This window comes from Astyanax mexicanus, chromosome 2, assembly GCF_023375975.1.
Source record: "Astyanax mexicanus isolate ESR-SI-001 chromosome 2, AstMex3_surface, whole genome shotgun sequence".
NCBI classification, from domain to species: domain Eukaryota; kingdom Metazoa; phylum Chordata; class Actinopteri; order Characiformes; family Acestrorhamphidae; genus Astyanax; species Astyanax mexicanus.
The window spans coordinates 23473063-23488315 of record NC_064409.1 but is presented as its reverse complement, the minus strand read 5'-3'; the positions used below and the strand labels follow the sequence as shown (position 1 = coordinate 23488315).

The window sequence follows — 15253 nt, the reverse complement described above, 5'->3', positions numbered from 1 at the left end:
GCGAACGGGTCGTTCTAGGCACTAAAGCCGCGATAGAAGCCCCGGAGATTGGCTCAATCCATAATTCCTGCTATTTACTTAATTAGAAGTATTTTGTTTCTCAGTAACATAGTCGCTGTGAAGTGTGGAGAATAGTTTTGCGATATATTGAATGTCACTGAATCGCAGTTTTGAGACATCACCGTTATCATTCATTTACCACAGTTGAAAGGTGCTGGAAAAAGTGAAAAAGTGCTCAAATTTTGCCTTGTAAAAGGTGTATGAACCCTGGAAATGAGGCTGTAGAAATTAATGTGCATCTTTAGAGTAAACGTATTCTCTCTTTAACTAAGCATAAATTCTTAATGTCTTTCAAATATTTTTGTTTGGAACAGTAAAAATAAAATGTTAATATACTGTGGCTCTTTCAAATGAAATTACAAGTTAATAAATTAACAGCTGCATTACACTACTTACTAATAACTACACTATTACCTAATGCTCCTGATTCGTAATTCTAGGTAGGTATAGGTACCAGCCAGTACAAAAAACACATACTCATACTCGGTTGGGGGGGATGGTATAGCTGCATCCCTAGACAAAAGTAATGGGACTGCTGCTCATTCATTGTTTCTTCTGAATTGTAGGCTATTAAAAAAGTATTTATCCTGCTTTTGTTGGAGTAACTGTCTCTATTATGCAAAGAAGAAATTCTACTAGATCTTGGAGCATTGCTCTTGGTGAGCTGCTGATAAAATTGAACACATATTTAGTGGGGTGCTGGCTGGGGGCATCCAGGAGAAATTTGCAAGAGATTGTCTCAACTACTTTCTTCAGTATGAGAATTCTTCTTAGTTATTACTGTATTTTTGTTTCTCTGTATCTGTTCTAATGGGATCTGTAGTTTTAGATAATAAACAGAATAAATAATCGTAGGGTTATGGGTGTAAACCCTGTGTAAAGCACTGAGTGTATATAATATTAATTTCCTCTTTTTTCTCTCTGTGTGCAGGAGGAGGTGTGTGTGGATGTGCTGAAGGCGTACATCTCTCTGTTGGTAAAGGAGAAGCAGGTGGAGCTGATTGCGTTTTATGTCAGTAATCTGCCGGCGGACATGGCCGTCAGTCAGTACGCTCACTTCCTGGAGGAAGTGACGGAGACGGAGCAGCGGAAGCGCTGCCTGGAGCTCGCTAGGCAAGCCGGTGAGAGAACACATCCATCCATCCATCCACCTCTTAATGAATTAGTCTGTTTATCCTTCTGTTTGTTTATCCCTTGTATGTATGCATCCATCCATAATTCCTTCATTGGTGCATGTCCTGATTAATTATGTCACAATAGTTCAGGGTCTTTTTGTGATGACAATATTCTTGGCGATATAAAACAAGCAGAAACATAACAGAAATTTTGTCCATTTTGTAAAAAAAAAAAAAAAAAAAAGTCATGGAATTTGAAAATGGCAATTTCAGCAAAAAAAAATACCCTGAAAGTTTTGGAAAAGTTGTAGAAATTTGCTATATAAATCTTAACCTTTCCATTTATCGACTGAGAAAAGCTGTTTTGGTAAAAAAATATATATATATATATTTAAATGTTTGGGCAAATTCATCAGGTCACTTTGCCTTGGCTAGCTGGCTGCATGGGTCCTAATCTGACTGGAGTTTCAGCTTTAAATGAAAGAGACAAAGCTTGAATAAATGCGGTCTGGTCATATTCAGACACATACAGGTTCATCTCAGGAAATAGAAAATCATTGAATGGTTACTTTATTTTAGTAATTCAGTTTGAAACTCTTGTATTACACACACATTGATCAATTTAATTTATTTTATTGATAAAGTCCAAAGTCAGTGCCCCGTTTGCCCAAAACAAATTTACAGCACTTCATGCCTCCCTCTACTGACAACCTTAATGGAGATGCAGGTTTCATTTTCCAGCAGGACTTTGCACACTGCCCACACCTCCTAAAGTACCAATTGTTCTCATTTAATATTCTAACTTTCTGAGACACTGATTTTTGTGTTTTCATTGGCTGTAAGCCATAATCATCAGTAATACAATAAATAAATGCCTAAAATAGATCACCCTGCGTGTAATACATCTATATAATGTATGACTTTCACATTTTGAACTGAATTACTGAAAAATTTTTTACAATAATCTAATTGTTTGAGATGCATTAGTATAAGGCATAGTCACAATGTCCGAAACTGGGAATAATAATTATAATGTAACATAAAAATAACATAAAGTGGCAAACAATCTACCAAAGAACTACAGTGCAGAATATTTAGTGCATGCATATAAATTGCAAATGTAACAATAATACAGACAATGCCCTTAAAGCTTTACAGCAAATAATAGACTAATAGACTTAGTCTATTAATTATAGCCAAAATAGAAAAATACATTTGGTGATAACTGCAGTTTTTATCAGTAAATGATATTATGATTTGTTTTTCATTGCTTTTTCAAGTTCTATGGGCAAAACAGCATAAAATAAACAAGCATCGCTGAGTAAAGCAGTTTAAATGCAATCAAAAGCTCAAGAAACACACATTATATTGTTACATTAAGTTACACATTGTGAACTGTTCTGTCATCATCTAAAAATGTTTCTCACTGCAGTGGCCGGGAAATAATGTGGGTTGATTGCATCTAGATAGCACTAGAGGGCTCTGTGCTGTGCTTTTTACTCAGCGGTCAAAACAAATGATCAGAGCAAGATTGGCCAAAAACAGCCGATGCATGATCCATATAAATATGTCTGAATTGGATCATTACATGCAGAATATTATTAATAAGAGCTGTTTTGCTGCACCTCTTAATTCCCAACAAGCTGTCAGCTATGCAGGAGGAGGGTCAGATAAAAAAATATATATAAATCATTCTTAGTGAAAAATCAAAACCACTTTTATAAATAAATATTTGTATAATTTCAGGTCTGGACGTGGCAGCGGTCACTAAGACAGTGGTAGAGGCCGTCAGAGAGAGAGACAGTGAGGAATTTTCTCACCATGATCTCACACCTGCACTGGACACTGGCACCACAGTGGTATGGCACCACACCACACACACTGATGCTTTTAAAACTTAATCTCGATTTACAACTCCAAGAAACAGTATATTTACACCATTCTGACTAAACTTTATAAATCCACTCTTTCTTTACAAAAGTATTATTTATTATTCATTATTATAATAATTCTTAATTTAGTGAATTAATTGTGAGTAGTATAGCAAATGTGTATGAAAAAATAAATAAGTGTACAAATTAAAATTTTTCTTTAACAGGAAGATCGACAGAAGATTGATGTGATTGATTGGCTGGTGTTTGACCCCGCCCAGCGTGCCGAGGCTTTGAAGCAGAGCAATGCCATCATGAGGAAATTCCTGGGTGCGTGAGGGGTGCTTTATTATGCTCAAGTGAAACATATGGCCATTGTGACAGACTGTAATACACTACAGAAAGTTTATGAGGCACTCTATGCTCTAGAGTGTTCATAAGATCCACACACTCTTTGTGACAGACTGATCTCTCTGCTTTCTAGCCTCTAAGAAGCATGATGCTGCTAAACTGGTGTTCGCCAAAGTCCCAGAAGATTCCATGAGAGAAATTTACCGCCAGTGGGAGGAGCGAGGCATGAACACGCCCCTTCCCGCTGAGGAGGAAAATGCCATTCGTGAACACCTCTGTATACGGGCTTACCTGGTGAGAAGCTACACTCCATTGAAGTTTCAAAATGTGCCATTCGCTTCCTGAGTCCATACAGTTTATATATGCAAACTAATATGCAAAATTAGCTTGATTCTGACAAATTGTAATACACTACAGTATACACTTGCTCTTTAATGTTCATATGATCCGCACAGCCATACACTATAGTAGGCGTAGGGGGTCTATATGGTTCTATAATAATCGTGATCCACACGCTCATTCTGACAGACAGTAATACACTACAGGAAGCATAGGGAGCACTTTATAATGCTCTATAATGTTCATATGATCCCCATGCTCATTCTGACAGACTGTAATACACTACAGGAAGCATGGGGGCACTTTATAATGCTCTATAATGTTCATATGGTCCATATACTTATTCTGACAGACTGTAATACACTACAGGAAGCATGGGGGCACTTTATAATGCTCTATAATGTTCATATGGTCCATATACTTATTCTGACAGACTGTAATACACTACAGGAAGCATGGGGGCACTTTATAATGCTCTATAATGTTCATATGGTCCATATACTTATTCTGACAGACTGTAATACACTACAGGAAGCATAGGGGGCGCGCTGTAATGCTGATGTTTGTGTGTGTTGTGTTAACAGGAAGCTCACGAGGCCTTTAATGAGTGGTTCAGGCACATGAACTCTCCCCCAGTGAAACCCACCATGCCAGCCCAGGCCAAGTTCACAGAGAAGGTGGCCTTTGAGATGAAGGAGAAGGAGTACAAGGTCAGGACCTGTATTATCCCCAACACTGCCCCATTATCTGCTTCCAGCTCACCTTTTACCCTGCCTACACATTAAATTACCCACTGTCAGAGATACTGGGTTCTTATGACTCTTATGAGTTAATTAGTGTAGTTGATTAACACAGTGTTAATAAGCATGTTTTCAAGAGTGGGGTGTTCAGAATATAAAAATATTACTCTCAGACTGTTCGAAAGACAAACTAAGCTAGAAATATATTTTTAGAATATTTAGCGATATTAGGATTCTAGAATCCTTGCTGTGCTGCTAGGATTTCATGTTCTCTAATCTATATTGTGATCCTAGAATTGTACTGCTGATTCTAGAATTTCTTATTGTTCTAAAGTCATTATGATGCTTACTGTTGCAGAACCTGTGGTGTAATCCTAGAATTCTACTTGTAGTTGTAGAATTTCCAACTGTTCTACAATCTGTATTGTACTTCTAGAATTCTACTTGTGGTTCTAGAAATTCTTAATGTCCTAGATTCTGTACTGTGCATGTAGAATTAGAATGCTCACTATGCTCCTGGAATTTTGCTTATGGTTCTTGAATTTTTTTTTTTACTTTTCTAGAATCCATATTGTGCTCGTAGAAATCTACTTATGATTTTCCAGTGTCTTACTCTTGTAGAACCCTTGGTGTGCTGCTAGAATTCTACTTGGGATTTTAGAATTTCTCACTATTTTTCTAGAATTCTTCTTATGGTTCTACATTCCTGCACTCCTAGAATTCCTCTTGTGGATGTAGAACTTCGCACTGTTCTGGAATCTGCATTTTGCTTGTTATTCTTGTGGAATCCTTGGTGTGCCTAGAATTTCTACTGTTATATGAATGATTGAATGTTGTGAGGTACTAGATATCTACTTGTGGTTTTAGAATTTCATACTGTTGTAGAATCTGAATCATGCTTCTAAAATTCTGCTTCTACATTGTTTACTGTTTAAGAATCCTCACTATGCTCCTAGAATTTTAGAACTTTTTATTTTTATTTATTTTTTTTTTTTTTTGTAGTACCCTTGCTGTGCTCATAGACTTCTACTTATGGTTCTTAAATATTTATTGTTCTGAAATGTGATTTTATAATTATTGTGGAATTCTATAATTCTTATTTTGATTCTAAAAACCCTTAGTGTAAATATATACTTGCTGTTAATTACACATTTGTATAGGCATGCTGGCTGCCTCGCATATTCTCCGTCTGTACACCCTCACAAAACACCACTAGGGGGCAGTTCAGCGCTGCATTACAACATATATGTTAATCAGAACAGCTGGTGAGAGATCAGCATCGTTTTAAAAGTCAATGTGGAAATTAAATTGAATTGCAAATGATCCGACACTGCTGCATCTCTGCATGGTGGAAAACGCCCGATAACAAAATAAAGGTCTTTTTTTTAACAGTAATGAGGTGTCTGAGCTGCCCTCTAGTGGAAGCCTCCAGTAAAACATTGAGCACACAGGCAATTATGAGAATAAATACATTCACGATGCAGCAGGTCGTCTTCGTAAACGCATAGCCGAACAAGTTTATCTTTAGCACAACATTATTACTGTGGTTTTTTTTTTTTTTTTTTTTTTTTTTTTTTTTTTTTTTTTTTTTTTATCTTTTTTTTTTTTGCGAATAACAATTTATTGGATTCACAATAATTACAACAATCACACACCAATACATACACATTCACTACTCACAAACATGTCCATATACAAAAACACAAAACTGGAGGAAAACAAAAAGACCCATCCCTTATCCCTCTTTTCAAATGTGATCCTTCACAAACCAAATAGCATCTGTCCAGTTACTAACAGTTCTTGAAGTAGCCTTACGAAGTTTGGCTGTAGACCGCTCCAGAATTAAAATGTCCAGGAAATACTGTAACCAAATATTCCTCAGCTGAATATTAGGCTCATAATATTGCTTTAAGATAGCCTTTATCGCAGCTGTTGAGCCTGCCATCAGAATCTTCATTTGTATTAGCTTCAAATCAAATCCAGAATCATCACATAATAACAAAAGAGCTGGACATAATCGTAGTTTGATATCTAACAGTTCAGAAATAAACTCCATCACAAAAGTCCAAAATCTTACAACAACTGGACATTCCCAAAAGAAATGAAAAAAAGTACCAAGGAGTGAAAGACCACATCTATTACAGTTTTTATCAGCACTGAGTTTCATCTGAAAAGCACGAAGAGGAGTCATGTAAAACTTATGAATAATCTTATAATGAATTAATTGATGACCTAAATTTTTTGATGACATGAATACGTTATTCCAGACCACGTCCCAATTCACACTGATACCCAAGTTTGAGAGTTCTTTCTCCCACACAGCAACAGTCCCCAGGGTATGATCCTTAGCTGATATAAATTTGCTGTAAAGTGAGGACACAAGACCCCGAGTTGAGCTACCTAAAGTAAGAAGATCCACCAATGGATGGTTTTTCAGCGGGCCATCCCAGGGGACACCGTAAGCTCGTAGAGCAGATCGAATTCTCAAATACATGAAGTAAGATGTTCCAGGGAGAGAGAAAATCTCTTTTAAATTTTGAAAGGAACGTATTCCGTTTTTATCATATAGATCATCAAAAACATGTATATTCCTATTACTCCAAGGAGGAAATGTGAATGGTTTAGAACCTGTCAATAAATAATTATTATGCCAAAGAGGAGATAACTTATAAAAATGATCAGAAAGATCTAAATATCTATGCACTTGTTTCCAAATGTTCAGTGTATTATTTATTATAGGTCCCAAAGTGAGTAAGACTGATCTTTGTTTAAGACCTAAAAAGGGTACATCCTGAAGTCTGTATGGTTCAACCATAGCTTGTTCCATAGCTCGCCAAGGAGTTAGCGCAGAAGCATCCAACCATGTCCTCAAAAATCTCAACTGAAATGACCAATAATACAGTTTAAAATTAGGGAAACCAATTCCCCCCAAAGATTTGGGGCGTTGCAAGGTAGACAATCGAATCCTAGCACGTTTATTGTTCCAAATAAAAGTACGGCAAGCTGAATCTAATTCTTTAAAAAATGTGTCTGGTGGGGAGAGTGGTATCATAGAGAATAGAAAATTTACCCGTGGAAGAATATTCATTTTTATTACTGATATTCTTCCATGTAGAGTAAGATATAGAGGGCACCATCTAATCAAATCATGTCTGATTTTATTAATAAGAGAGGCATAATTATTTTTGCTAGCGAAGGAGATATTGGGGTGAATCTTTATACCTAGATATGTAAATTCAGAGACCCGTATCTGAGCTGGAATTTCAGAAGGAAGAGAGTATGTTTTAGCAAGAGCATCCAGTGGCATCAATACAGACTTTGACCAGTTAATTTTGTATCCCGAGAGCCTGCCGAATTGGTCAAATAGAGAAATTACATTAGGAAAAGAGCTGGATATGTCTGACAGATAAAGTAAAATATCATCAGCATAGAGTGATATATGATGAAGAGAGTCTTTTATAGATATAGGTTTAATTAAGGCATTTTGTCTTACAGCCTGTGCTAAAGGCTCTACAGCTAAAGCAAATAAAAAAGGGGATAAAGGACATCCCTGTCTGGTGCCTCGTTCTAGAAGAAACTTAGCTGATATCATATGCCCAGTGCTAACACACGCCGACGGATTGGTGTAAAGAGTAAAAATCATATGAATAAAAGCTGATCCAAAACCAAATCGTTTTAAAACAGCCCAGAGAAAAGGCCACTCTAGGCGATCAAACGCCTTTTCAGCATCTAATGAAAGCACTGCAGAACCTAGCATCTGTGAGGGAGCAAACTCTAGAATATGGAATAAGCGACGCAAATTATCAGAGGCTAATCGAGAACGTATAAAGCCAGTTTGATCGCTGTGTATTAAATCAGGAATAACAGAATCCAGCCTTTTAGCAAGGACTTTAGCAAACACCTTAACGTCAGTATTCAAAAGTGACAATGGTCTATAACTTGAACACTCTGTTGAATCCTTTCCAGGTTTTAGAAGAAGTGATATAAGTGCAGAGTTTTGGTCTCTATGGAATGACCCAATCTCTAGAGAATATTCGACTGATTTCAAAAATATAGGTCCGACTAGATCCCATACTGCTACCAAAAGTTCTGGTGGGATTCCATCCAAACCTGGCGATTTGTGTGTTTGCATAGATATAATTGCTTCCTTAAGCTCCTCCAGTGTGATAGGGGCATCTAGCTGCATAACCTGATGGGGTGCAAGAGAAGATAGATTCAAAGGTTTTAGGAAGTTATCAAATTCTATAGTGTCTCCAGATAATTCAGATTTATATAAATTACAATAAAAATCTTTAAAAATATTAATAATATCTGTAGGGTCAGAGAATAATATACCTGTCGAATCCCTAATTGCATTGATAGAAGAAAGTCTTTCAGACTGTTTTAGCTGTAAAGCTAAGAGTCTACCAGGTCTCTCAGATTGCTCGTAATAGGTTTGCCTCGTTTTAAGCAATAAAAATTCTGCTCGTGTGCTGAGAAGATCTTTAAGTTCAGCCCTAATTGATGTCAGAAGACTGCCCCTGTGTTCATCAAAACAGTTTTTCTGCAATATCTCCAACTGTCTAATTCGGCCCTCCAAATATGTGATATCCCACTGATTACGTTTGGACGAATTAGAAGCAAATGAGATGCAACAGCCTCTTATAAAACATTTTGTTGTTTCCCACAATATGTGGGGTGAAATTTCAGGGGTATTATTGATTTCAATAAATGACTTTAAACTACTTTTGATATATTTTATGAAATCTGCATCCTGAAGAAGAAATACATTGAAACGCCATCTCTTAAAGCGGGGAGTTGTTGCATGTACAGCTAACGTTAGAAGCACAGGACTATGGTCTGAAATAGTTATTGGAAGAATATCCGTAAAAGTAACAAATTTGATTGCACCAGATGATATAAAGATATAATCAAGTCTAGAGAAAGTTTTATAACGGGGTGAAAAAAAGGTAAAATTATTATCCTTTGGATGGTTAAGACGCCAAGGATCATATAAATTAAGATCTGACAAAAAACTGTTTAAATTATCTGATGAAGAATTAGAGACAGCATACCCAGAACTACTTGTTCTGTCTATCTTAGGATCAATTACAGAATTAAAATCCCCACCCACAATTAGCTGCCTATTCCCTAAAAGCAATAACTTTAGTTTTAAGCATGCAAAAAATTCAGGGTCAAAAATATTAGGTGCATATACAGAAACAATAGAACATTTAATATCATTTAAAATAATGCTTGCAAAACACCATCTACCATCTGAGTCCCCACCAGCCAATTCTACAGTTATATTTAATTTCCTTTTTACCAAAATTAAAACTCCCTTTGTTTTGTTTGAGGATGAGGAGCTAGAAATAATTTTATAATATTTGTTTTGCAATCTGTACACATCTTTGGCCTTCAAATGAGTTTCTTGTATTAAAGCTATGTCTGCCCCTTTACGGTACAAAAAATCAAGACACTTAATACGTTTGACAGGAGTATTACAACCATTCACATTCCAGGATATAATATTATACTGAATGACCATTTATAATAAAGCAATAATAATTATACAAGAGAACATAAAAATAGTAAAGAGTACTAAGTCATCAATACTAATAATGATGGGTCTATGGGAATCAAGTAAACTGTAATAAATCATACCCCCCAGTGTTAAATAGCTCGTAGTGTGTGTTGTAAAATCCAAATATACAAAAAACAAAAACAAAATGCCCAACAGGCAGAACACCAGCACGCCAGGGCATAAACATCTGCCCTGCAAAAGCTGGAATAGAAACAAACGAGAAACTAGCTTCGGTGGAATCGCGCAAAAAAGGCACCCCCCCCCCCCCCCCATCTCTATTCATAATAACTCGAAATTAGAATTTTTACACATGCAAAAAAGGTAATAATAAAAAGTACTCAGTGACAAATTCAACAACATATGAGCCACTCGAAAAATCGCAGTGATGCCCGAACATAATAACTTATCACCCCCAAGAATAAACAATATAAAATGCCCGACAAACGGGAGCAAACAGGTACAAAAGAGCGTTATATCAATTAAACCCCTCACTTATTTCCATCAAATTCACACCAGAAAAACAAGGCCACTTTACCAGATCAGACTACACTGTTACTGGAGTTAGCAGAGACAGAGTGGACCGAATCAGCGAAACGCTGGGCTTCCTCAGGAGAGGAGAAGACATGCGTTTGGGAGTTATGCAGGACCTTCATCTTCGCTGGGTAGAGTAAAAAGGGTTGCAATCCCTTGCTTTTTAACGAGGAGATCACAGGCTGGAAGGCTTTGCGGCGGACCGCTGTGTCGATGGAATAGTCCGGGAAGAGAAGCAGGCGCGTTCGGCCGTGGGTTACCTGCGCACCGGGCTGCCGGTAAGCCTTTAAGATTTCTTGCCTGTCGGTGTAGCGGAGCAGCTTGAAAATTAGTGTGCGCGGTTTGTTTCCATCCGAATTCGGCTGCCCAGAGTAAACTCGATGAGCTCTCTCAATCTCCAACGAACTTTTCCCCGCCAGCGAGGGAAACCAAACCGGGAGCTGCCGCTGAAGAAACGCGACGGCGTCGCCCCCTTCCTCATTCTCCGGTAGTCCGACCAGACGGAGATTCGAGCGCCGGCTGCGGTCTTCCAGCTCTGCCAGCCGCTTCTGTAGCTTCGAAACACCGTCGTTCGCCTCTTTAATCCCGTCCCGGTCTTGTCTTTGAGCTGCTTGCAGTATGTCTGTGCGTTTGCCCAGCTTTGCTAGCGAAGCAGTTAGCATGGAAATCTCAGACTCAATTTTCACAAGATTTGTACGGAAGTTATCCATATCGTTGCGAATAGCCTTAACATCCATGCTAAGCTCCGACAAGGTCGGTTTCAGGCTGTCCACCGAGGAGCTGAGCGACTGCAAATACTGAACCTGAGTGTCCTGCTCCTCGGATAGCTTTAGCTGCCGCCTAGCCTTCTTAGCCGCACTTTTAGAAGAAGGAGATGCAATTTCCATGGCGTTTTCTTCTGAACCTCTTTTCTCTGTGGACTCCATACTTTATCAGAGGCCGTACACGAACCTGCACCGGGGTGTTTTAGGGTAAAAATTATTCGGTTTAAAAGAGCTGAGGGGGAGAGAAAAAATCTACGCCGCCATCTTTGCCAGATCCCAACCGGAACATTACTGTGGTTTTTGAATTCTAATTCCACTTCTGAAATACACTTCTTAAGATGCTTCTGAAACTGTTCTTTTTTTATTTTATTTTTGCAGGGTTTTAAGTTGGTTCACAGTCCACAGTTTGTTGGAATGACACTGTTAAACTTTAGCTTTTGTATGTTTCCTTCGTGTTTACAGATGGAGTATGAGAACTGGCAGGGTCGTCTGGACGCTCTGACGGAGGAGGTGAAGGAGAGGATTTATAATGTTCTGCTGTTTGTGGATGGAGGCTGGATGGTGGATGTGCGAGAGGTGAGATGCGTACAGTTCCATGTTCAGTGTTTATAAACTATTGTCACATTACATTATGTTTTTAGTGTTAATTTACTTCCTGCTGGGTAAACATTAACTTCACACGATTTTACAGTAAATATCCAGTGAGTGTACTTTCAAATGCTCTTCACAATCCCAGTAAAAGACTGAACCGTGTGTGTGTCTGTGTGTGTTCTGTCAGGACGCTGAGGAGGACTCTGAGCGCTCGATCCAGATGGCGCTGCTGCGGCGCTTGTGTTTGCCGATGATGACGTTCCTGCTGCTGACGGTTCTGCAGCGCACCGAGCGTCACAAGGAGAGCCTCCGCCTCGCCGACATCATCGCCTCCGACCAGCACAGGCTTTATGAGGCCAGTATTTATTTACTGATGTCTTTTTTCCTGCTGTCTTCTATTTCTTTTTCTCCTCTCCTACTGCTACTCTCTAACACTGTCCTGTTTTTACTTACAGCAAGAGTTCAGATAAAAAGGAATTAATTAAAACCTGTTAAATTTAAAAATGGACAAAAGTACATGCAGTTTAAAATAGAGTCAAATACAACTTAGCCAGATAAACACATGCAAAAAAAGACCCAGCTACTCTGCAGCCTCCACTCCTCAGTCTCTTTTATATGGGGAGATGGGAGATCCTCAGCGATTTTAGTCCTATCAAAATGTGCCATGTCAATCAGTATTATGGATTGTTCTTTCCTGCAACACACAAATGACACCAGTGCATAAATTGAGTAGCCACTCCAAACTTACTCATTTACCGTATTTTACAGACTATAGCAGCAGCAATAGTCTTAGTTAGCAGTGCTTAGCGCTAGTAAGTGTCGCCTGACAGCGCTACACTGAGGAACCCTGAGTGTTCCGGTAAACCAGTGCCATATTAACTAGCGGTTCAGCCTAGGTAGATTATTTTAATATACAGTTCGATATACTCACCTCAGAGTGGCGAAAGAGCTAGCACTGCGCTTAGCAGCTAATGCTAATACTGCTGCAGCCTCTGTGTTGGAGAAACTTCACTGAAACTCCTGTACAACACTGTACTTCAGCAGAGTGGCTTTACTGCTCCTTACTACCTGACTGGTAAAATTTACACAGAAGATGCATCGGATTATAAAGTGAATTAACAATTTTTTAGAAAATTAAAGGATTTTAAGTGCAAAAAGCTCAACAATTTTACTGATGTTTTTTTAGTAAATCTAAATCTGTCTGAATGTGTGTGTTTGTATGTTTGTAGGTGTTCTCCAAAGATGAGCTGCAGAAGTTCCTGCAGAAGATGAGGGAGTCGTCTCTGCTGCTGCTGGATAAAGGACTGGATCCTCTGGGCTATGAGCTCCAGTCCTAAACTCACACACAAACACTTATGTCTTTCTCTCATTCAGTTTTTTTTTCTTTTCTTTTAAGTATGATTAAAACAGTGTGAGATGATGAATTTTTCTATTTTGTATTTGAATAAAGATTTGTGGATTGTTTGCAAGCCTTCTGTTGGATCTTCTTACAGAACAGTCTTTTTTTCAGTATTGGTCCAGAAAGGTTTGGTGATGTAACTGATGAGTTAAATCGGGTTCTTTTAAACTGGGATATTACCACACAGAGCTCCAGTACTGGAGCTGAAGAACTATATCAGCTATATCAGAAAAAGAATTTGAGATAAATTAATATTGACACGAGTTGTCCAGTGGGCTAAGCGCTGCCACTATGATCAGGTGATCGCCGGTTCGAATCCTGTTCATGTAGCTTGCCATCGGTTACAGGAGCCCTGAGAGAGCACAATTGGCCTTGCTCTCTGTGGGTGGGTAGATGGCGCTCTCTTGATCAGCACAAGGCACCTGTGAGCTGATGTATCAGAACCGAGTCGCTGCTGTTTCTTCCGAGTGCGCAGTGATGCTACTCGGTAATGCTGCATCAGCAGCAGATCGAAAAGAAGCGGTGGCTGACTTCACATGTGTCGGAGGAGGCATGTGTTAGTCTTCACTCTCCTGGTGTGTAGGGGCATCACTAGTGATAGGGGGAGTCTTAGTGAGTGCAGGGAGAGAAAATACAATACTTATTCACTCAAAATTGCAAACAAGGCTCCGATACCAACATTCGAGGAACTAAAGAGGATGAAACTGGTCATAGTATGATGTACAGCACTGTGGTATTTTATTGCTGTTGCACATGTTGACATACCAGCCGTTCACCCTCAAATAAAACAAAAACAAGTTTGATTTAATTTGACAAAAACATTTGATATTATGCCCATAATAACAAAGTTCATTATTCTCTCAGGATCAGAACCAAAAAAAAGCTGTATAGGTGCAAAGTCTTAGTAGTAGTGAAGACTTTTTAACCACTGGTGTGTGTGCCATAGTGAAATGTTTGTACAGGGCCAGGACCGAGATAACAAGGTTCAAGTAAAGCAGTGCTGCTGGAGTTTTTAAACACCTGAACAAAGAGTGTCACTGCAGTGCTGAGAATAATGACCCACCACCCAAATAACAATAACAGCTGCTCTGTGTGGTTTTCTATCCTGTGAGACCCTAAGTATTGAAGAACAGGGTGAAACAGATAGAGGACTACAGTGTTTAATTACTACAGAACTACAAATTGTTCTGTATGATCAGTAGAGCTGTGTATAGTATGCTTATAGCAGCTTTGGGCATTCACAGAAACAGATCTACCTGTAATCTATACATTACAAGTATATACAGTACCAGTCAAAGGTTTGGACACAACCTTTCTCATTCAGTGTGTTTTCTTTCTTTTTTATGCTTTTTGCATTGTAAATGTAATATTACAGACTATATAAAAGCAGTGCAGGAACACATGTAGATTTATTCTGTAAATAAAAAGTGTTAAACAATTTAGAATATGAATTATGTTTACTGTAGATTTTTCTAAGTAGCACATTAAGCTTTGAGGACAAATCTGCACAAATCTTGGTATTTTAATCTCAGTGTCTTTACGATGTAGAGTCACCTGGAACAATTTTCTCAGTCTCTTAAAGGAATTCCTGAAGGTGCTGAACAGTAGTTGCTGCTTTTTCCTCACGCTGTGAAGCTCCAGCTCATCCCAAATCAACATCTCAGTTGATCAGTTGGGTTTAGATCAGGGGATTGTGGAGAACAAACACTTTTTATACTCTTAATTACATAATTTCACATGTGTGCCTTGATAGCTTTATTGTATTTAAATAAAGAAATACAGAAAAACATTGAATGAGAAGGTGTGTCCAAACTTTTGACTGGTACTGTTAATCATTCCATAGTAAAAAAATCTAAAACAATATCCTTCATTATATTAACCGGTTATAAAGTGTAAACGCTCCTCTGAACCACTAGGTGGCTGTAGAGC

General features: G+C 38.3%; 1 protein-coding gene across 1 annotated transcript in view; it reads left to right on the top strand.

Moving 5' to 3' along the window:
* nup107 (nucleoporin 107) overlaps window positions 1-13389 on the top strand; it is a 31090-nt gene extending 17701 nt beyond the window's left edge. Inside the window, exons 19-26 of the mRNA XM_015602020.3 lie at window positions 992-1181; window positions 2922-3034; window positions 3274-3376; window positions 3531-3691; window positions 4321-4446; window positions 11797-11910; window positions 12113-12280; window positions 13155-13389. Of these exons, the coding sequence (XP_015457506.3) occupies window positions 992-1181; window positions 2922-3034; window positions 3274-3376; window positions 3531-3691; window positions 4321-4446; window positions 11797-11910; window positions 12113-12280; window positions 13155-13262 (1083 nt within the window). The 3' untranslated portion in view covers window positions 13263-13389. The remainder of the gene's footprint in view (window positions 1-991; window positions 1182-2921; window positions 3035-3273; window positions 3377-3530; window positions 3692-4320; window positions 4447-11796; window positions 11911-12112; window positions 12281-13154) is intronic.
* Window positions 13390-15253: the final 1864 nt, after the last annotated feature.